The sequence below is a fragment of the Diabrotica undecimpunctata genome, chromosome 1, assembly GCF_040954645.1.
Source record: "Diabrotica undecimpunctata isolate CICGRU chromosome 1, icDiaUnde3, whole genome shotgun sequence".
Taxonomy (NCBI): Eukaryota; Metazoa; Arthropoda; class Insecta; order Coleoptera; family Chrysomelidae; genus Diabrotica; species Diabrotica undecimpunctata.
Genome location: NC_092803.1, coordinates 45,809,105 through 45,834,027, shown reverse-complemented (window position 1 = coordinate 45,834,027; position 24,923 = coordinate 45,809,105). Strand labels below are relative to the sequence as shown.

Genomic DNA, 24,923 nt, shown 5'->3' with positions numbered 1-24,923 from the left:
TATCTATAATACAGTGTATAGTCTCATCTACTACAAATATTTTTGGATTTTCATGAATTTTAGATAACTGTGATAATTCCGGCTCAAAAGAATCCTGAGGAAATGAAATATTTTCATGGTTAACCATTCTTTTATTTTATGTACACTCCGTGAATTTTTTGGTTGCTTATTTAAAATTGCCGAATGGTATGGGACAATATCCAAAACTATAACAGATGGTTCATGTAAACTAGGAAGCAGTTTTTCTTTCAACCATTTCACAAACTTCTCCGTATTCATGTTATCGTGATAATTAGCCGATTTTAATTTTGGCAAAAACACAAAATCCGTTTCATCAATAAAACGATGTTTTCCACCTGCATGCAATATAATATGTCTGTTTTACTCAGTATCGGTATGTTTTATGGATTTTATATTCACCGTTTTTCCGTTTTTCCACTTTTAGCAAAAATCCATGTTTCGTCTAAATAAACAAATGAAGCGTGTTCTTTTTTTTTAATTATTTTAGTTTCTTAACTCGATTCTTTTGTGAAGAACACTAGCTTTTCACATAAGACTTTTTTATTGTATTTCACTTTGAAACTAAACCCAATCTATTTGAAAACTCTTCAGAGACTTACCCTGGAAATTTCTAACGTAAATATCCCGAATATTAAACTTGCAACCCTCAGGAAAATATTTAGTTTTATTTTGTAGCCTAGGTATATATTGTGCGACCTCTACATCATTATTTACACTTTTTCTGTTTGCTAAAACTGACTTGAATTTTGTCTCATTAAAACATAATTCATCACTCGCATGTTTATGTACGGATTTAACTGGTCTCAAAGAGCCTCTATTTGCTTTTCAGTAGTAAAATAAGAGTGCGAATTAAGTATTACTTGATTTATGTCTAGAACACGTCCCAATATTCTCGCTATCAATGCACAAACAAAATATTTCCAATCACAAGTACTAATATGATAAACTTATGAGGGTGCCATTAAATTACAACCGGTTTGGGAGTATCGCTAAAGTAAGGTATTAGTCTCTCCAAATGATCAAAAACCCAAGTATAAGCTATAAGAATTCAATAAATATCTACGCTTATGTTAATTTCTCAGAACTCACTGATTAGAACTACAATAAATTCTAAGTAATAACTAATCTAGTTGCAACAAATATTTCGCAGATAAATATAAAATAAAAATATGTTTTAAAAAATGTTAATCTTTTCATAATATTGTTAACCTAGAACTGTATTTAATGTTGGGCAAAAAAGGTAACACTGCTAGGCAAACAAACATTTTCACGTAAAATGTACATTGCACTTGAATTATATTAAGTTGATTTACTGTAAATAACTTTTTACTAATACTGTAAAAAAGGTTATAAAATGATTTTTTTATAGAAAAGAGAGTTAAAATCTGATTTCACGCACTTATACATATTTCGATCATTTTGTGGTTTATCAGACTACCTTAGTAGAAAGTCCTAGACGTGAAAACAAATATTTTCCGTTAAAGGAAGTAAATAAACTGAAAAATTTGACGCATACCGATGATGTGGCAAATTAAACGCGGAATTATTACTACACAATGAATATAACAATACTAGGATCAAAGCTGTAAAACTGGAAGTCAAGGGAAAAATTCACAACACGATAAAAGTGCGAATAATATCATATGCAGGTAAAAACTGGATAATTCTGAAAAAACATAAATCAAAAACCGACGCAATCGAAATAAAAAATCTGATAAAAAATGGATCAAAAAATCAAATGGTACAGAATAAGAAATAAAGTTATTAGACAAATGAAAAAGCAGAATCCTTTTAATGAGTACATTAAACAGAAGCAAATTTTCTGGTTCGGACATATTATGAGAACTAAATTCAAAAGAATTACAAGGCAAATATTAGAATTGGAAAGTAAAAGAAAAACGAGAAAGAGAAGTTTCGTAAGAAAATGGATTGACCAGATCGAAGACATAGGAAGGACTAGAGGGAAAAATTGAAGAATTAAAGACAATGCTTGAGAGGACAAAAGGATATGAGAATCTCTCTCTCCCTCTCTCTCTCTCTCACTGTGTGTGTGTGTGTGTGTTTCCATATGTGTGTGTGTAGAGTTGGACAAAGAGGTTTTACCCATGCTTATACGTCATTGAATTTGCTGTTCACAGCTTCCGTTGGTGTTGACGTTTCAATTTCCACTTCGGAAATCGTTCTCAAAATACAAACATTAGTGTTTGTATTTTACAAGAAAATAGCTTCAAAACAATATTCCATTTTGTTGTTGCAGGCTTTATCGATAATTGTTACTTCTGTCTTATTTTTATCATTTGCTGTCCATGTTCCTCACTAAATATTTTTAGTTTGTTAAGCATCAACACAGATTCTTCCTCCCTTTGAGCTATTATACACTAGGTATAATCGACAAATTAAAGATCGGAAAACTTAACTTTATTTAGTAAAATACCTCGTTCGTACTCATTTAAAGTCAGTCTCATTAAGTATTTAACATATACATCAAATATCATTGGGGCAACATCGTTTGTAAAAAAGTTTAAACTAGTTTTACAATAAATTTTTCACAATGTCTTCTGATTTAAAACATATTGCTCTTAACAAAAATTATTCGTCACATAAAACGATCAGTCCAATTTGTGTTCAAAACACCCTTTGAAGTGGTCATAAAACATCATCAAATGGGTGAAGAAGTTGAACCGAAACTGAAAGAAAGCAAATTTACTAAAAACGCCACAACTATCTTTTAGGCAAAAATGCATGCAATAGATATTCTTCGTCTTCTTGATGTGCCTATTCGTGATGAATGTTGGCGATCATCATGGCAATCTTTTCTTATCTGCAGCGACGCGGAAAAGCTGCACATATGTTGTGTTAAATACCAGGTTCTGAGGTTCTTTAACTAGGATGTCCTTCTTCTTACTAGAACTCTCTTTCCAAATATTTTTCCTTGCAGGATGGGTTGTAGAAGGGCATATCTAGATTGATTTTGCATAATGTGTCTGACATCTTGTTACTTTCGAGATTTGAGGATAATCAGTAATTAGTAGTACTTCTCGGTTCTTCTTCATTCTTCCGAGGACCTCCTCATTTGTGCCTCAGTCATTCCACGGGATCTTAAGTATTCTTGATATAGCCACATCTCAAATTCTTCCAATCTTCTGCACATATCTTCGTTTAAGGTCCAAGCTTCAACAGCATAAAAAAGAAAAGAGAAGACATAGAATCGCAAAATGCTCACTTTTATACCAAGAGAAAGGCTGTGGCTCTTGAAAAAGACCCCATCCGGTAAAAAGGTGGATCTAGCTTCTCCGATACGCGCTGTTATCTTCTGATTGTTGGTCTATTCTTCATTTATCATGGTGCCAAGGTAGTGGTAGTGCGTCATCCTTTCTACTGGGGTTTGGTTGACGTAGATTGACCTTTTGTAAAATTTTTCTTATTAATTATCATGAGCTTGGTTTTCTTTACGTTTATATTGAGTCCATATTGTTAACTGTAATATGTAATTTTGTTCATAAGGATTTGTAGGTCTTCTAAGTTGTCCACGAATACTATGATGTCCATCTGGGTATCTGATGTTGCTTAGCCGGTACCCGTTTAGAAGAATGCCTTTTTCAGTTTGGTGCAAAGCTTCGATAAATATTTTATAAATATTCATTGAAGATAAATAATAAACTTTGATGTGGGTGTCATGTCACAAGGAAATTGCAGGAAATGAGGAAGCTGACAGCCTCGCAAATAAGGGGCTAATACCTCATTTCAGGGTCCAAAACCCTTTTGTGGACTATCTCAAAGCTACATCAGAGAGGAAGTTCGAGCCTGGAGACTCAGCCATTTAGGATTACACTGGTCTAACAAACCAGGACGAAGGCAATCAAAAAAGGATTATAAAATTGTCGCCTGCTGGAACAAACTGGCTCTCTAAATGAAAAAGAAAAATATCAAAATTGTCAATAGCGTTCTCGTTGGCACTGCTCTCTGAGATATGATCTCAAAAAAATGAGCAAACCAGATAGTGAGAACTGTCGTTTCTGTGACAATGAAAAAGAAATGGCTGAATATATATTAAAAAATGGCGTAGCTTTGTTCAGCAAACGACTAAAATTCCCAAGAGAGGTCAATCTAGAGCCCTCTGACATAGGAAATACCTAGGAAGCTAATCAATTTCATCAGAAGTATTGGCATTCTGGAGTTTAACTAGATTTAGGTATGTACAAAAGATCTTTGTAGGTCGAAGTGCGATGAGGCTGCATGGCCTAACGACCTCAAATAATCTAAAACTAAACAAAAAATATTTCGCCTCTATTAAGTGGTTAATGTTTATTGCATTCGTAGATTAGAATTGAATAACGAATACCTATTCAGGGTATTCAATAAAAGTAACATTATTTACATCGATGAAGACCTAAAACAAAACCCTTATAACATATAATTTAAAATAAATTATCAATAACCTTAGTAGTAGTGGAAGATTTCTTCGTTTATATGGGTGAAAAGATCACAATTTTCGCATACCAGAGGTTGTACAAAAAAACACAGAATGGCTGATCCCTGCATTAAAAGGTTTTTAAGTTTTTATAGGAGTAAGGAAGGAGTAAAGAAAGACCAAAATAGACATGGTGAAAACACGTTCAAAGAGCAATTTTTTTTTAAATTGATACATTTTCTAGGTAGCGTATAATTTGTAAGACGATCATGAATCAGTAACTGAAGAACATTTCACTAAAATGTTAATGTAGATGAATAACTTGACATATTTTGAAACGTCAAAAGCTGATAATGGATCGAATGTTATTAAATTGCAGGGAATCCGATTAAGATTTGTTTTATGCTTCAGTAAACAGTGATCAAGTCGTCTGTATAATCGTTGATTTTGTCGATATTTTACCACAGTTTCTATTGTGAGATTAGTAAGTATACCATAAGCATTAATTATAAGCATTTATATATTTTATTACCGCTTTAATTTATTACTTAAAAATTTAGTGAAAAAGCTTTGAGTGCAAATTTTTTAATGACTTACTAATGAAACTTTCACATATTTCACCTATTTATTATGATTTATTATTGAAATTCTAAACAAATCTTCGGTTATACAATTCGCGTCTTATTTAACTGGTTAAGAAAAATATTTAAATAATTTACTTTTGTACATTTCTTACATTAACAAGTTTTGATGATAGTATATCTATTAAATCATATACGTTCACTTTTGTACATAGACTTTCCTTTTTCTTTCTATTTGTTTTGTACTGTGTAATTTTTATAATATTGTTACGTATTTTGTAAAGTCTAACCATGTAAGTTTTGGTCTTCGTCTTTCTTCTTTACTGTTTTAGTTTCTTAAATATCAATGTATTCACAAGATTTCATTTAACGAAGAAAACTGCAATTTTCCAAACTTGATAAACAGTTATGTCTTTTGAAGTTCTAACATCAATTGGTTCAACTGAAATTTCTTCAACATATATTTGTCTATAACTATAGAACTGTTAAATGAGTAGTAACATTATTGTTCTTCGTCATCGAAGATCTTTTTAAATCCATTTCGAAGAAGCAAGCACTCAAAATTAACATTCTTCTTCACAATAAGCCACATTCTACACAAAGTTGATAATTACTGTAACAAATTTTGTGCCATTAATCGCTATTAAAAGTATTTGTTAGTCTAAACTAGTTCTAGAAGACATGCTACTAATTTGCGCCGTACTCCATGTTTTTCTCCTACTTTCACTTCTAATATTGATTGCAATATTTCTGATTTCTCTGGATGTGTCTAAGATATCCTACTACTTTCTTGATTTTATCGAAAATAGTACCTTTATTTCTATCTTCTTCGTCTATCTTTCTTATCTTCCTATCTTTCTGTCTATAGATACTTTTAAGACCTTCTCGTTTGCTCACATACTCACGCTTACTAATAAAGAAGGAGCTAAATAAAGATGGGAATATAAAAGATGTATAACAAAGATAGCAATACACACAACCAAACTTATATGAAATCATCTGATATTTCTTATTATCTCAAGTGAATTAAAAAAAAACAACATGTGAATTTAAAGAATATTTAATTTAAATCAAGTCACCAATACATAAAAATTAAAGAAAATAGTAAAGTCTTGAAATAATAAATTGAAACCATTTGTTTTAAAGTCAAGAACAGAAAATTTTTTAAAATAAAACGACTAATGTTTAAGTTGTTTTTATTTATTTATGTTTTTTTAGTAGTCAGTGTGACCACTTCTAGCTCTTATTCAAGCCTAAATTCGCGTGGGCATGCTCCTAAACAAATTGTAAATATTTTGTTGTGGTAGTTTGTTGCATTCTTTAAGAGTAGCTTCAGTGTTCAGCTATACAGTGTTTTTGGATTCGCTCGGTGAGCTCTAATTCTTCTTTTAAGCATATCCTACTATTGTTTTATAGGGTTAAGGTCGGGTGAGCAAGCAGACCAATCCAGGCAACAGTGATATCTTTTGCTTCATGGACGTCTGTAGTCACTCTGTTGGTATGTGGAGGCGGATTATTATGCATCAATGTTACATTTTCTCTCATTGCACTACTACAGAGCCTAACTATAAGTTTTAGAACCAAATTAACATACCTACGAGCTGTTAAAGTCGTTGGATGGCAATTAAAGGGGTGTTTTTACTGATTTTAATGCCTCCTCACAACATGACACTTCCTTCTTTATAAATGTGAACAGATCTAGCAATTTCCGTTTTTGCTTGTCTTCTTCACCCCTTAAGTACACGAATTCGTCTGTGATCTAATTTTTCACAAACCCTGGTTTTGTCTGAAAATAACACATTTCGCCAATTTTCAATGTTTCACATTTGGTTTTAAAGGCACCAATTTAGGTGCCTTTAACTCAGGCTACGGGGAAACCCGTAACTTTTTACTGCTTCGTACCTTAAGTACGAAGGTTTTTTCTTATCGTTTCAACACTATTACCTGTAGCTTCCAAAAGTTGCCTTTGGAGCTATAGGTAAGAAATTGTTGGACAATAAAACAATCGTGGCGATCCATTGTTACTTTTTGGCGACTTTCTTATAGTCTATTCTTAAGCGTTGCTAATTCCTGCTGCTTAGCATAAATTTTTGACACAATGCGCTCTGTTAAGCCTACCTCTGCTGCTATGCCCCTCTGGCATATTCCTTGCCATATAAGACTAGTAATATTTCCCCCTTGCACATGCGCTAACCCCACATAAGGCCTATTGTCGTTTTTAAGCGCAAAAGTAAGTTTAGTTATTTTCGTTTAATTTACAACCAAAGCAAATAATCCATAATGTACCGAGCTGTGTTATCTGATTATTTTATCGGTTTGTTAATTTTAAATAAAAACCTTTATTATTCGCAACAATAACAAGTTTTTTCAAAAGAAATAAATATTGAAATAGGTAAAAAGAAATAAAATAAGACTTACTCACAATCAATTTAATTTTACTACCAAAACGACCGGTTTCGCTTTCTACACTTTCCAAAGCATCTTCAGGTTTGGCGAAGACCAACAGGAAATTCTGGAACTTATTTTGGGCCATATTTAACTACAGCTCTGTAAGAAGCCATTGTACCATTATGTACCCCAAAAAAATTAAAAAACTGTTATATGAACATTTATTTAGTGAAATGTATCCTGTATTGTTTTTTTTATTATACATTATTAACTATATTAATGTATAACTATATAATATAACGTCAGCATATTCACTTCATTGAAATTTTTCTTATATTCTATCTATAACTCTATCTTCTTTTTAAATCTAGCGTATTCCTTTGCTTAATGGATACTTACTATATAATTCACTATTTACAATTAAAAGCAATTGTGTTAAATTGAAACTACTTTATTTTATTTTTCGACAAAAAAAATTTACAATTAACTATTTTTTCCATTTATCCCTCAAAACTAAGAGCTAAGTTTTGCTCGCTAAAATTTTAGTACATGGATCTAAATACATATCAATCATCGCAAAACGCATTATATGTAAGTGTTTACCTTATCTATATTAAAACAAAATTAACAGAAGCATCTTTAAATTGTTTCCTAGTACGTTTTCAGTGTCAAAGAAAGGTATACCAAGAACTTTCGATTTCTGATTGACGCGGTTCCTTATTTGGCGAATTTGTGACTGGCCAATTTATTGTTACGTCTTTCTTCAACTGTTCACCATGTTCTTATAGAACAACGGAAATAGATCTATGAAAATGTCACGGGGTATGCATTTCCTCCAGTTGTCCCTAAGTTGCTTCCTCGTTATGTTGTTTTTTTTTCTAAATCCTAATGTTTTATTGAATGTTAGAAATGAAAACTATATAGTTTCTTGTAAAAATAATAGTCGCACTATTATTGTATTGTGTTCTTTTATAGACTGGATGACTTCTTTTATTGGATGAAATTTTCTTTAACAAAATACCATATTTAGAATTCATCTATTGCTTTCCATTTTTTTATGAAGATCAGAAAAATGCAATATTTTTTATCGCATAATTATCAAATGAATTGAACGCTTAATGAATAATTTAAATACACTGTAACTTTAGCAGAACAAATTATAATTTGTCCCATTATTTTTAGTAATATACTAAAATAATACATACTTCTATAGTCATAAGATAATGTATATATTTTGCTCTTAAAGAAATAGTTTTGGTGACATTAATCTAAACATGGTTTCAACTACTTTAAGAATCTTAAATGAAAAGCTAGATCATTTACAAGGTATTTTAATTTTCTTTAGACTCAAACTTAAGATTTCTGTACTGCTTTAAAATAAACCTAAACAATATCCTAGATATATTGGCAAAGTAAATAGAGAAACTATTTATTTTCTTATGATAACTTTGTTATGATAAAGGCTGAATTACTTAGGAGTACGGGTCTTATTTGGAGACGAAATATGGCTTGTACAACAGTGAAATATTGAACATAAATTAACCAACAGAGGCGGTAATTACGGATCTTCACAACTGATTTTTTAACGGAAAATGAAAAGGGTAGCCAGAGTTGGTCTATTTATAGAAAAATATTCAAGTAACAAAACACTGTTTGATTAGTGGGTGCTCTGAACTTTCACGTACCTATTAGGGCGTTCGGAAAGAAACTACATCTGACGGAACCTTAGATCTGACGGCTGGACCTTTTAATGGGCAATGAAAAATTCAAATGTACCGTTTGTCTTTTAAAAATCATATTCTATATTTGCAAACAAAAGCCAGCGACAAGAGCCAGGTAAGTAAACAACCCCAAAGGGTAGTTCAGGTTTATTACGGTATTACAGTAATTGTCGCTGGACCTAACGGTTATTCAAGATAGATGAGATTTAAACTAATTTCATGGGAAAATATTTATATGAATAAAATTTAATATACAGAATGAAATAAAATTTCGTTACTTTTTATAAAATAACGAACATTAATACGTTACAGTACGTTTACTCCAAGTAACAGACGATCTTGAAAAAACATTAATACTAGTCCTATAAGGTTCTTCTTATGGCAGAGCTCAATCAAAATAATTCAGATTTCCATGTACAGGTTATTCTACTTGCATTTCCCACAACTGCAAAATCTACCTTAGCGGTAACGTTAACAGACATACTTGCATATACCAAAGTTAACTTGGTAAGTGAATATCACCTCAGTTAGCTTCAAGACTTAGAATATTTACCCTGTATCCACTAATTTATAATCAAGCGATATCTCTCTTAAAAAACAAAATGGATTTGTCTAGATGGTTTCATAAATATATCTTCCATTGATCTGCGATCCAGTACTTTTCAATCATGCAAGATATGGTTGACTATTTGAGGTTCTCTGCTACAAATTCTCTGCTGTAGCTTAAATTTCCATGAAACAGTTCCATTATATACAGGTGTCCCTTGAGTGACGCATATTCAGTAAGGAAACCTTTTATTACTCTGAGCTGATTCCTGTCTGTTGTCCGAAGTACTTTATTTCGATTATGTTAAGATCCAAGCTTCTTCCTTTAGCAAATGGTGCTTTTCTACATTCCTACAAACGGCTCTGGACCTAAGTATTTTGTAGATAATAATTTGCTGATTAGTGCATCAGCTCATTTATTTCTAAGTATTCCCTGATGCTTTGATGGTCATATAAGGACTTGGTCTCATATCAGTGTGAAACTGTTATGTTTTGCCAGTCTGTCGGGTTCTTTTTGGTCTTCCCACACAAGCCTACTAGTTAAGTATCTGTACCTATATTGATCCGCTTCATTTCAAAAGCCTTTATGTTAATTTAAATTGCATAACCCTCTGCCTGGAATACAAAGATATATATACTCGTAGTGAAATAAAAATGTTTACATTTGCACTATTACTGAATATTCCTACATTCACTCCTTCTGCAGTTTTAGATCGATCTGTAAATCAAGTATAACCCTGCAGCTTCGGTTATGTTTTATCTGTCCTATCCCTCTTGAAAGGTATTTTATATGCATATTCTGCATATGGGTAATATTCAAAAGTCATCATCCATTAGGTATCCCTGATTTCGTACATAATATGTATACCTCTCTAACTCGTGGAGTCACGAGTATGTCTGTAGGTATTTTTCTCTTTATAGCACAATATTTTTAATTTTTTTTCCTAATTTTGTACATATTATTTTACTTTTTTTTTTCTTGTATATCATTACCATAAATTTCTTTTGAGCATCAAAATTTGCTAGTTTAATATCAAAATTATTAACAGTGTGTTTATCTTCAATGAAAAAAGTTGTCCGTCTCCATACTATCCAAAGCAAAATATGTAAACTGGTAGTGTAATTGAATCAGGAATCGACTATCGAAATATCAAGTACTTTAATACCTTCCTACCGAAATAATAAGACTGTCACAGAAAGATTACAATAATAGTGTCTAGACATTATATATATATATATATATATATATATATATATATATATATATATATATATTACAGGATCCAACTTGTAAATACAATACATTTTGGAGACTCCCGTCCTCCTCCGCCAATCCTCCCGGTTCAAGGCATGCTCCTCCTCCAAATCTCTCGATTCCATTGCTCTTCTAATTCCTTCATTCCATGAGCGTCGAGGTCTACCTCTTTTTCTTCTTCCAGGGGGCTTCCACCTGTGAAGTTTATGGGGCCTACGTTCGTCAGGCATTCTCAATAGGTGTCCAAACCATTTTAAACCTCTTCTTTCTATTCTGTCAATGACCGTTTCTGTAGCATTCATATTATTTCTTATAGATTCGTTGGTCTTCCTTGCCAGCCTTGATGTTCTAGCACTTCTTCTCAAATAATCCATTTCATCAGCCAACAATCTTCTCTTCAGGTCTGCATTGATTGTCCATACTTCAGAGCCATAACAAAGAACTGACTCAAGTATGGTTTGCCTATTATTTTTTGTTCCTTTTGGAAATGTTGCGATCCCACCATAAGGAGTTCAGACATCCTACAATTTTACATCTCTGATTAATTCGTGTTTATTTCGGTTTCTCCCAAGTCGTTCTTATCAATGAGTGCACCTAAATATTTAAATTTTTCCACTTATTTGATTTCCACGTCCTCGTCTGTCAACACTTCAAAACTTTGCATCTGAATTGAAAACTAAATATTCTGTTTTCTTAATGCTGATTTGTAACCCCCATTTTACATATTCTCTGTATAGACGCTTTATCATACATTCTAGATCATAAGAATCTTGATTCTGTGATTATTCCTAAAAGGTATGGACTAATGCCGAATTTTTGTAAAGCATACCACAATTTAAGTCTTGGAACTGTATCATACGCCTTTTCTAGGTCGATGAAGGCTAGATATACTTCGGTATCAACCGTTATTCTTTTTTCTATTAATTGTTGGAGTATAAACAAGTTATCAGTGCAAGATCTACTAGGCGTAAATCCACTTTGGTCTTCGCTAATGAGATGTCCTATATCATCTTGTATTTTTCCATTTATTATCTTTCCAAACAATCTCCCAAACGTAGGTAGGATTCTTATTCCTCTGTAGCAATTAGAATCTTTTCGATTACCCTTCTTAAAGATGGACACTTGGTGAGCGATTTGCCATTCAGATGGTACTTTAATTTGTTGGCAGCATTGATTCGTTAGAAAAGTTATTCGTTCTATTAGTAGTGGACCTCCTGCTTTAAGTAACTCTACAGCTATATTGCCAGGTCCTGGAGATTGCCCGTTTTTTATTTTAATTAACGAAATACGGACCTCGTTATTAGTAGTATTAATGTTTCTATTTGTTTGTCTCTTCATACTGTATTTTTTTCCCATATATTCCAATCTGGACTCTGGGAGTAAATTTTTATAGTGATTTTCTCACTTTTCTATAGGAATTAAGTTGCTTAAGGAGTTATGGGTGTTTTTCTTAAGATTAGTGATAGTTCTCCATGTTTCCGTTTAATTCCACCAATTAAATTCTCAAATTGGACACATTTTTTTCCCAGAAATCTAGACATTGTCGTTTAATAAAACACCTATACAGAATATGTAAGTTAAATTAACCATGGTGTAGAAAATTTGAAATAAAAGAAAAGCCATACACATCCACGAGAAAACTTAGGACTTATTGAGGTACAAATATCTTATTTACAAGTGCTAGTGATAATCGTATCTCGTCTAAAGTAAGAAAAAGAAGGAGAAGAGCGTCTACTTGACGTCAAGAATGTCAACTTGTTGATGTAAGCCTTAATGTCAATACATAAAAGATTGGCACAAAATCATGGCAAAATCATAACTTTTAATTCAGAAAAATGTAATAATAAATTTTTTAAATTGGATTAATGATGTGTTACAATTATTAAGAATATGTAATGGAGAATTAAAGCCTGATGTTTATGACCAAAATAAAATTAGACCTCTCAGATCAAAGATCGTCATATTAGACTTATATGCGAGAAACTTTTAAGTAAAATAAAAGTTTTTAAATTAACAATAAACTAATGTGTGGAACAAAGCTTCCCAATACTTGAAACACACGTTAAATTCTGATAATCCAATAAATATTCTAATACTAATACTGTTGCTTTTATACCTTGTAGCAATATACTGATGTTGCATTTATCTATATTTTATAGTTTTAACTTAACTTTTCCAATATTTGCATCAGAACCCAAACAGCTTCTTTTGTATCTTTTGAATTAATTAGCTCCTTTGTTAATTACATCTAAATAGTACATAAATCAAACAACTTAGTTGAGTAAATTCAAAGAGGAGTCTTCGTTAAATTTTATTAGACGTACTACAATGGGTTACACAATTTCGTGAGAATTTTCCTTCTACACGATTCAGACAAATTAACCATTACATACAACAATTAGAAAGTGTATTTGTTTTTAAATTTGGCCGGAGATTTTGCTCGGAAGATGTGTGTCGTGTGTAAAAAGTGTGGTACAACAAAGTTGCAAAGTATTAAAATGAGGAGATACTAATATAGTGAAAGGCACTAACAATAACAATAATATTATGAACATTAACAACATTCAAGTGAACAAACAAACGTTTTTACACTTAAACATTATATTAATTTAAAATGATAATACAATGAAATCATAAACCATTTAGTAAATATCTGTCAATAATCATCATTATACATAGTTCCAAGAAATAGACACCAAGTATTTTATCCAAAAATGTTCTTCGCCTATCGGATTAAAAGTCTCAGAAATTAAAGAAAAAAAATATATGCAAGATATTATAAAACAAAATAGCACCGGATGCAGGCAACGTCAAACTTTACCAACATCTATCAAGACTGTTCCAAAACTGTTTTAACGGTTAAAAATTTCTGAAACAATGAAGCAGAATATGTGGACATGGAAGCAGAAGAACAAGCAGGTGTTACAGCAGGAAGATTTACGATCACCTTTTTACTGTTATCCAAACAGTATAAAAGAAAATATTTTGTTTGTCAAACTAAATAAAGCCTATGACATTGTCCCTTAAACAAAACTATGAGAAATGCTAGAAAGTACGAACACTAATGTTATGCCAGTAAATTCTGTGAAATAGCTATACTGAAACACCAATAAAGAAGTAAAAACAACAAATAGTTTGTCAAATTAATTTAAGGTAAACTAAGGTCCAAAACAGGAATGTTGTCTCTCACCGACTCCATTTTAAATATACCTGGAACATGCCTTACAACTAGGAAGAGGGAGTGTAAAATTATGAGATTTTTATTAACAGAAAACAACACAGTATACATCGTCGGCTTACTGACAAAACAAGCTAACTCTACTGTTGTAAAAACAACCTGTATAATAGTGTAATCGTAGTATAGTTATTTTATCAAAATGTGCGCTCAGGTCGGCAGCTATCGTGTTAACGTGTGTGCGACTGATTTCCTAGATCAGGGACCCGTCCTCCCCTCGTTATGTAACTTAAGACAGACAGTGCCAATTTGCCTCTCGGCAAGTGAAGGCCGGGCGTTGTGTGTGATCCCGAAAACTGCGTGGTGCGTAAGTGATAAATGCGCTTGTAAACCCGGTGTTTTGTGTTAAAACGTATATAGTTGCTCTCTCTCAATTTTATCATTTCATGTATATCCTGTTACTGCCTCCCCGCACTCACTGTAAAGCTAATATTTGTATAACTCTTTATGTAGCTATCAGAATTGCGATAATTGTCAATCTTTGAACCAGCCCTTAAGTCTATTGTGTAAATAAATCGAAGGAAAATACCTCTTAATTGTTTTATTGCTTCAGTGGTCCTTTATAAATATTTGAAGCAATTAGGTGTTCAAATACGCCTCTCTTAAATGTGGATAGTTTGGCAACAAAGTTTACCCTTTCAACCATTTGTGGTCTCTTCGAACCGAATATATTGTTTATCGCAATTCCCGCTTTGATTTATCTTCATAAATCAAATTAATTTTCTCTTATTTTAATTCTCTTCCCATAAAAATTAAAATAAACTCATTAGTAAGTGCTCTTCACAAAATAGAACTTTGCATAAGATAAACAATCTCACGGCACATGGAACATTACGTCACCACGCAAGTGTTTGAAGTGTTTCCACCCAACATTGTTAGATTTATCGCTCTTCGAGGTGCATCTCAAGTAAAATTGCTGACAAGAAACATGTGATGTGATTGTGGATTTATGGATTTTTTACTACATATTATTAGTATACGGGACGAGTTTATATTTCGCAGGATTCGTACAGACATTATTTTCTGAGACTCTTGTTTATTATACGGGGTGGACTAAGCTGTGTTTTAGACTCTAAAATTTTTTATTTCTCGTGTATCTCTCATAGATAAATATCTCGCAAAGCTTTCGATACATCTCTAACCGCAATGGATCAATTAAAGAAACAACGCAAACCGTTGAAATCAAAAATCTCTCGTATCTCTAATTGGTTAAGGGATAACTCTGCTCAAGAAACGGATCCCTTGCAGTTCCAACTCCGTCGTACTGAACTAACGAATTGTTACGCCAAATATGATGACCTCATGGATCAGATCGAGGAACTGGACGAAGAAAACACTGAAGAACGCGATAGGGAAGAAATTGAAGAAAAGTACTTCTCAACTCTGGCAGGTCTTCAACATAGAATGGAGATGCTCCAACCTCTTTCACACCAGTCCAGTTCCACTTCTCCACGTTTAGCTAGTGCTAAAGTGACTCTTCCAGAAATTAAAATTCAAACTTTCTCAGGATGCTTCTCAGAATGGAGTGCATTCTATCAGCTCTTCGAGACGTTAATTATTAATAACCCGGAACTCAACAACGTCCAGCGTTTTGTTTATCTCAAATCTTTTCTACGCAACGAACCTCTCCAGTTGGTAGAAAACATCCAAGTTTTAGAAGAAAACTTCCAAATTGCGTTAGAGACTCTTCGAAATCGTTACGAAAACAAATCGCGCGTAATTAGTTTACATATACAGCGTCTTTTGAAAGTTCCATCCTTAGTCAAAACTAATGCAAAGGCCTTACGTGAATTTTTGGTCACCGCAAAACAGACCTTACTCGCGCTAAAAAATATGAATGTACCCATCGAGCATTGGGATCTCTTATTAATAGAAATATTTTTGCAAAAAGTGGACTTTACCACTCACCGGTCTTTCGAATACGAGTTAGGTAAAAAGATATTCCCACGCTAAATCAATTCTTTGATTTTTTAGAAAAAAAGTGTGACATTATGGAAAAGTTAAACTACTCAGATAATAACGATAAAAAAGTTATTAAAACAAACTCTAAAACGGTTCTCTTCTCTTCGGCAAGTAATAAAAATAACTCATACTCCAAAACATGCGTATTTTGTAATAATGCTACACACAGTATTTATGCATGCACAAAATTTGCTAATCTTTTCTTACAGGATAAGTATAAATTTGTTAATGAAAACAAACTATGTCGCAACTGTTTAGGAACTAAACACTTCTCTCTAAATTGTTCGTCTCAACGTTTATGTGGTATATGCAAGAAAAGGCATCACACACTCTTGCACAATGACCATGAAAATAGCTCTTCTTCTAGTAGATCTTTTCAAAGCCAAAATCACGCAACCTCTTGCAATGTACGAAACACTTGGTCTGATGGTGAAGCCGGCCCAAGTAATTCTGTCTCTCTCTCTGAATCTCAAACCTCTCAGGTCTCAAATGTGATGACTTCTCTCTCTGCTCTGTCAATAAAGCAGGATGTTCTGCTGGCAACCGCTCTAGTCACTATTTATTCAAAGCATGGCGTACCAATACACGCTAGATGTATTTTAGATAGTGGATCTCAGTCGTCATTTGTCTCTAAAGATTTGGTTCAAAAATTAAATCTCTCTCCTTAGCAAAAGGTTACAAATCTCTACCATCTCTGAACACAGTTCATTCTCGAACAAAATGGTCGATCTAGAAATTTTTCCATACAAAAGAAATGGTAATGGTTTCAAAATCTCCTGTGCTATTTTAGACAACATAACTTGTAGACTCCCCCAGGTATCCATAAACAGAAGTAAATTTAATATCCCCTCTACAGTCACTCTCGCAGATCCCACCTACTCTGTCCCTGGAAATATAGATCTTCTTCTTGCCAGTGACATATATAGCGAGTTGTTATCGGATGGTTTAATACGTTTAGGTAAAGGACTCCCTGTTCTCCAGAACACACACTTAGGGTACATTATGTTTGGTTCTTTACCTCCTTACGCACTTCACAAAGGAATTTATCGCTCACAGTTGTCCCCTACACAGTCAAATGTCTCTTTATTTGTCCGGTCCACATCTGAGGAAGATAAGCTCGATAATATAATTCGACAATTCTTCGAAGTCGAAGAAGTGACCCCCTCTGTTAAAATCTCCTCCTCTGAGGATCTGGCTGAACAAATATTCACTGAAACAACTCAAATTCTACCTTCTGGTCGGTTTCAGGTAAAGCTTCCTCTCATTTCTGAAACAGCACATAAAATGCTGGGCAATTCTTACAACATGGCTAGAAAAAGGTTTATTAGTTTAGAAAATAAACTCTTAAAACACGAAAATGTATACTCTCAATATAAAGCATTCATCAATGAATATGTTTCTCTTGGACATGCCAAAAAGGTTCCTCTTTCCACAAATGTGCACTTAGAAAATAAATACTTTTTACCTCATCACTCTGTCATAAAAGAAGAATCATTAACTACCAAATTACGGGTGGTTTTTGATGGCTCCATGAAAAGTTCCAGTGGCTATTCTCTTAATGACATCCTGTTGAAAGGAAAAACTCTTCAGCCTGAACTTTTCGACATTCTCCTTCGGTTTAGATTGTATACCTATGTCTTCACTTCCGACGTACAAAAAATGTACAGGCAGGTACAAATTCATCCTGATCACACATTCCTGCAGAATATCCTCTGGCGGGATTCTCCAGAACAGGACATCGAATGTCTTTAGCTTCAAACCGTAACTTATGGAACAAAAAGCGCAAGCTTTCAAAGTACTCGTTGTTTGATGGAATTAGCTAAAACTCATCAAAACAACTCCCCATTGGCCTCCGATGCTCTCTTAACAGGCTGCTATGTAGATGACATTCTATATGGGGCCAATGACACGCAAACTCTTCTTAAGGCTCATAATGAGATAACTGACCTACTCAAAAAGGCATGCATTTCTCTTCATAAATGGTGCTCTAATTCAAAAATGTTTTTGGAAAATGTTTCTACTCTCTCTACAAACTCTGCCTATGTTATTTCACCAGAGAATGCTTCTAATAAGGTTTTAGGTCTCTGTTGGAACCCCAGTACTGATACATTTTCAATTTCTGTACCTCAATTATCAATAAAGGATAATTACACAAAAAGGGAAGTTCTCTCTATTATCGCTCAAATTTTTGATCCACAAGGGCTCATTAATCCCGTAACTGTTCTTGCTAAAATTATTATGCAAAAAATTTGGAATTCTACAATTAATTGGAATGACTCCGTGGATTCAAATATTTTAAATGAATGGTTGAAGTTTATAACTGATCTCGCTGCTCTCAAAGACATAAGCATACCCAGATGTCTTTTCTCATGTCATGAAATTTCTTCTATTGAAATTCACTCGTTTTCTGACGCAAGTTTGAAAGCATATGCTGCTTGTTGTTATATACGGGTTATCTACAAATCAAAAAATGTCTCGTGCTTTCTAATTGCTTCGAAAAGTCGTATTGCTCCTTTAAAGACCATAACGCTTCCAAAGCTGGAACTTATGGGTGCTTTATTGGCTAGCAAGCTCACCACAAAGGTGGTTGATATCATAAAGGATAAATTGCCCTCTATTACCTCTATAAACATGTGGAGCGATTCTGAGATAGTTTTGGCGTGGCTCAGATCACATCACTCCAGATGGAATCAATTTGTCGCCAACAGGGTAGCTCAAATTCAAGAAAATTCTTCTCACTCTCATTGGAGACACGTAAAGTCTAAAGACAACCCTGCTGACATCCTCTCCAGAGGAATGATGCCCTCTAACATACTCAACTCCACTCTTTGGTTTCACGGTCCTCAGTTTTTGCAAACATTTGACCTAAATTTGTCTGAATATAGTCCGAAGCTTAATTCTAATAAATTACCTGAAGAAAGAAAAGTTGTTCTTCACACTCGAAGTGCTCAATTTGATTTCTTTGTCATGCTTTCTGAAAGGTTCTCCAGTTTCACGAAATATGTAAGGACTATAGCTTATGTACTCAGATTTGGTAATAACGCAAGGTCTGGCACTCAAAAATTATCCGGTGCACTTGAAGTATCTGAAATTCAAAATGCCGAAATGAAAATTATAAAATTATTGCAAAACTCAAGTTTCTCCTCAGAAATTGCTGATCTCAAAGGCAATAAGATTATTTCTAATAAGTCTCTCTTACAATTTGCTCCTTTTCTTGACAAGAATGAAATGCTCCATGTAGGTGGACGTCTTAGGTATTCCGAAGTTACCTTTGATCAAAAATATCCTCTCCTCCTCCCCTCGAAAAATCATGTTGTTCGTCTAATTCTCAAAAAAGAACATCTTAGGCTCCATCATGCAGGTCCTCAGAATACTCTCTCTCAAGTTCGCCTTAGATATTGGCCCTTGAATGGTCTACGTGAGATTAAGAGGATAGTCCACGAATGTCATGTTTGTTTTAAGTTTAATGTCAAACCCTTAGCTCAAATCATGTCTGATTTACCTAAGGAACGCTTATGCTCTGCTCAAGTTTTTGCTCATGTAGGTTTGGATTTTGGTGGTCCCTTTCTAATAAAGGCCTCTAAACTTCGTAAAAGTCCCTTGATAAAGTCATACATAGCTCTATTTGTCTGTATGTCCACACGTGCGGTTCATATAGAATTAGTCAGTGGGCTCACAACAGAAGCGTTTCTTCTTACTCTTAAGCGCTTTATCAGTCGAAGAGGTCTCCCTCAGACTATATTCTCTGATAATGCGACAAACTTTCTTGGGGCTAAAAATCAGTTATTCGAACTCTATAATTTCTTGAAAAATAAGGAAACTAACTCTTCTATTCAGGCATTTTTAGCCTCCTCTCAAATTCGGTGGAAAACAATACCACCTCGATCTCCTCATCATGGAGGACTCTGGGAGAGCGCTATAAAGAGCGCTAAACATCATATCTATAGATTGTTGGGCAATCTCAAAATTACATTCGAGGAATTCAGTACCGTGCTTACCCAAATTGAAGCCGTACTTAATTCTCGGCCCATTTGTGCCCTCTCTAATGATCCCTCCGATTTCACATATCTTACCCCTGGTCACTTCCTAATTGGAAGGTCTCTCACCTCGCTACCCGACCAGGAGTATACATCTATTCCGGAAAATAGACTTAGCATCTGGCAAAATCTCTCTAAGCTCCAGCAACTTTTTTGGAAAAAGTGGTCGACTGATTATCTGAATCGACTTCAAAATCGTCCAAAATGGTTTCTCCCATTCAAAAATTTAGAACCCAATGACCTTGTGTTAGTTAAAGAAGATAATCTCCCTCCTCTCTACTGGTCATTGGCACGAGTGATGGATGTCTTTCCGGGTAAAGATGGCCGAGTGAGAATTGCATCTGTTAAAACTAAGGATGGGATTTTCAAACGCACGATAACAAAATTGTGTCCCCTTCCTAGTGAAGGATTATGTTAATGTTATTAGGTTTAGTACTTTTACTCATATGTTGTTTGTTTACTCATATGTACTATTACTCATATTGTTTCTTTTATGTACTCTTTTCTTTTTAATGCTTTTTATAATGTTAAAGCTAGACGAAAACGGACCTTAGTAAAACATATCTAAAAGCAATACTGAACATCTATAAATGTCCTCAAAGCACTGTAAAAACAGGAAATACTTTCTCAAGGGTATTTACAGTAACGAAAGGCTTGAGACAAGGATGTTGTCTTTCCCCCACCCTATTCAAAATATATATCCAAGAAGCACTGCACCAGTGGAGACAAAAATGTGCGGGAATAGGGTTGAAGCTTAACAACCATTATCTGACAACGCTGTTCTTTGCAGATGATCAAGTACTAATTGCAAGCTGTGAAGAAGATGCAGATTATATGCTTAGAAAGCTCAAAGATGAATACGAAAAATGGGGGATGAGTATGAATATGTCTAAAACAGAATATATGCGAATAGGCAGTGAAGACGAAGACCCGGATTTGGAAATTAGACAAATGAAAAGGTGCTACGAATACAAATATTTGGGAAGTATTATCTGCAGTAAAGGAACAACGGAACGAGATATAGACTATAGAGTGCAACAAGGCAGGAAGAGTGTTCAAATTCTGAATTCGATACTTTGGTCCAACAAAGCTACTATGAAAACTAAAATGACTATCTACAAAGTAATTGTAGAGCCAATTCTTACATATGGAGCAGAATGTTGGCAAATGACAGCAAAAGGAAAGAAAAAAGTTGACACGGTTGAAATGGACTACCTAAGAAGAGCTTGCCGTATATCAAGAGTAGAACGTATACCTAATTCTGAAATTAGAAGAAAAACAGATAGAGTACATACAACTTCTGAAAGAATAGAAACTAGACAGTTAATATGGTATGGACACGTACAGAGGATGGACGACAACAGATGGCCAAAAAGAGCTATGGAATACAATCCAAGTAATAGAAGGAAACGAGGAAGACCAGCCAAGTCTTGGATACAAGGTGTTATGGAAACCATGAAAGACAGAGCCATTGATGAAGACACCTGGAGAGATAGAAAAAGATGGCGATCGAAATGCGGGAAGCGGCAGAAGCTGTAGGATCCCCGCTTATATATATATATATAAAGCTAGTGCTTCAACGGGGGGCAGTATGTTGTAAAAACAACCTGTAGAATAGTGTAATCGTAGTATAGTTATTTTATCAAAATGTGCGCTCAGGTCGGCAGCTATCGTGTTAACGTGTGTGCGACTGATTTCCTAGATCAGGGACCCGTCCTCCCCTCGTTATGTAACTTAAGACAGACAGTGCCAATTTGCCTCTCGGCAAGTGAAGGCCGGGTGTTGTGTGTGATCCCGAAAACTGCGTGGTGCGTAAGTGATAAATGCGCTTGTAAACCCGGTGTTTTGTGTTAAAACGTATATAGTTGCTCTCTCTCAATTTTATCATTTCATGTATATCTGTTACTGCCTCCCCGCACTCACTGTAAAGCTAATATTTGTATAACTCTTTATGTAACTATCAGAATTGCGATAATTGTCAATGTTTGAACCAGCCCTTAAGTCTATTGTGTAAATAAATCGAAGGAAAATACCTCTTAATTGTTTTATTGCTTCAGTGGTCCTTTATAAATATTTTGAAGCAATTAGGTGTTCAAATACGCCTCTCTTAAATGTGGATAGTTTGGCAACAAAGTTTACCCTTTCCACCATCTACTTTTTGTCAATTCTGGGTTAAATACTTCTTTGTAGTTGAAAATTCTCAAAGAATGTACTGACAAAACCTGAGAAGTCCAAACAGATTTTCAATGGGGGAAACAGAAGGGAATCAAACAAACTAACTCTAACGATGGCACTTTTATTCTATCAAAAACAGATATGTCCAGTTGTCTGTTAAAATAAAATATTATTTATCATTTACAATATTCCAGTTCTGCCAAAACAAAACAAGTGCCAGTTAGGTTATTTTTATAGTACTATTTCAGTATAAATGCACACATTTCATGTGATGCGTGTACTTAACTATCAGCGTAGTACTATATTGTGCATAGATAATAATTTTTAGAGATTTACATTATCCTTTTCGGCGTTTTCATGTTTTTAAACAAAGATTTTAAGTACAAACAAAAATTCATTTTATTTATGTCAGAACAGAAATTTCTCTAAAGTGGACATAGCTACATAGAGGTAGATAGAATGCATAGTGCTATAGAAAAAGTGCAAAAGTATGTTTCACTTTACATTATGCATGACTGCCTTAATATTTTCCGTACTTATGGCAAGAACGTGTAGATCTGGTAAGAAACTTTATATTGTAGAACTTAAGTATAAGGATTTTTTTGTTTTAGAGCCGCTGTCAAAAGTAATAATGAAAAATAGGACAAAAAAACAAATATATTGGGGAAGAAGATGACTGTCTACAAATAAAATGCTTGAAATATTTGGAATCAAGCTCAGGCACTGGGTTTTACAGGTACGATCACAATTCTGACGATAAAGAAATAAATATTTTTGGTAAAGGTCATCCTGTTAATCTGGGCGAAACATACTTAAAAAGACACTTCAAACCTCTGCTTATCAGTTTAAAAAAACAGGATGTATTAAAGCTCTATCAATCAGAAGTCATTTCGGATGGGTTTCACCACTATAAGTCGTTACTGACCTCGAAGGATATCTACGATAGTATACCTGAGCCTGATATTTAGAACAGTGATGTTCATAGTAATCTGGAGGGTGACTAATCGTGTAGAGCCAAAACCAGACAAGTGCTGCAAAAAATGCTTTTCATACTTTTTTTTTAAGTTCACTTCATTTTATCAATTTTTTACAGTTTTTCGTCTGCAAGGTTATTTAGTGTAATATTTTTCAGTCAATGAATAATTTTTAAATTCAGACGATTTTTCATATCAAATTAAAAACTAAAACGTATATATCTCAAAACTCTAAAAATGGAGTTAGCTTGTTTTGGTCCTAAGCCGACGATATATACTATGTTTTGTAGATGACCAAGTGGTATTACCCTAAGAACATAATGACTTAGCATATACGACCCGAAACCTAGTCGAAAAATACAAAAAATGGAGGCTTTGGAGGTAAATATGAACAAAGCCGAATATATGTGTGTAGTAGGAAGAAGAGAAGATCTGACACATAATTATAGGGAACGTATACAATATAACCAAACGTGTAAATATTTAGGCATCAAATTGAGAGATTGAGAAATTAATGAAATCCTGGATGAAGCGATGAAAGATACAAATAGCCATAAAAGAAAGAAAGAAGAAAGAAAAGCCATAATATTTTTCCAAAGCTATTTTCGTGTGGAATCTTAATGCAGTTACTATTTAATGGGAGTAAGCCTCAATTTTAAAATAAGTATAATTTTGACGTTCCGTTTTTTATGATGAACGTTTTTGGACTTTATTATATATAAATTTAATAATCAAATACTATTTGGAAAATATACTTATACAAGGCTCGATAAACTGACAAATAAAAATAAATTCTTTATATAAGTAAATATTTGTAATACTCCAATCGTCACTGAACCTCTAAAAACGAACATAGTACGAACATCATACAAACAAGTTGAATTTTGCAAGAAATGTCCATTTTCAGACCACAACTATGCAAAAAAATTAACCACTCCTACCCCCAGCTTGAGCAAAAGATTGCTCTTGAAAATATGTTTCGTATGTAATTTTTGTGTTTGCCGCAACTGAAATCAATTTTTATAAAAATGTTAAAATAAACACTTAAAATATACGCAAATAAACGTAACGCTATTTTTGCCATTTTTGTGATTCTCATGGCATCAATAAAATTATTACTTTGATTGACCAGTCACTGTGTAATTTCTATTTTGAGAGCCCAATCTTCAAAACTTATGAATTTGAAATATCCCTAAAAAGCGTTTAATTTAAACTTTCACATTACAAATGATTTAAAATGTTTAAAACTGCATTTTTTTCAATTACACAAGTACGTTTTTCAAAACTACATAGCTTCAGCTACAAACTCCACCCAATAACGTCCTCGTCAAGGCATTTCCCATGACGTGCGATCGTTTGAAATGTAAAAGTTTAAATTCTGCGTTTTTTGGCATATTTCAAATATCTCATATTTGTAGCAAAAACTCAAAATAGAAATTTCATTTATAGGTTTTAAAAATTAGGCTCTAACAATGGAAATTCCACTACGACCGGTCAATGTATCACGAAGTGATAACTTTTATTATTCTTATGAAAATCGCACGTTTATTTATTTAACACCTATATACAAATTGGCTTCATTAGCAGCAAAATAAAAAAATGCGTGCAAAAGCTTTA

General features: G+C 33.6%; 3 protein-coding genes across 3 annotated transcripts in view; 2 read left to right on the top strand and 1 right to left on the bottom strand.

Moving 5' to 3' along the window:
* The window catches only part of LOC140448844 (uncharacterized), a 207,916-nt gene that overhangs the window by 125,704 nt on the left and 57,289 nt on the right, over positions 1 to 24,923 (bottom strand). The window lies entirely within an intron of this gene.
* On the top strand, positions 16,841 to 17,872 carry LOC140443305 (uncharacterized). Its single transcript, XM_072534530.1, has one exon. It carries the CDS (start codon positions 16,841 to 16,843, stop codon positions 17,870 to 17,872), a length of 1,032 nt encoding a protein of 343 aa, XP_072390631.1.
* Positions 18,668 to 20,575, top strand: LOC140443236 (uncharacterized). The gene has a single exon (XM_072534409.1). The coding sequence runs from the start codon at positions 18,668 to 18,670 to the stop codon at positions 20,573 to 20,575; it is 1,908 nt and encodes a 635-aa protein (XP_072390510.1).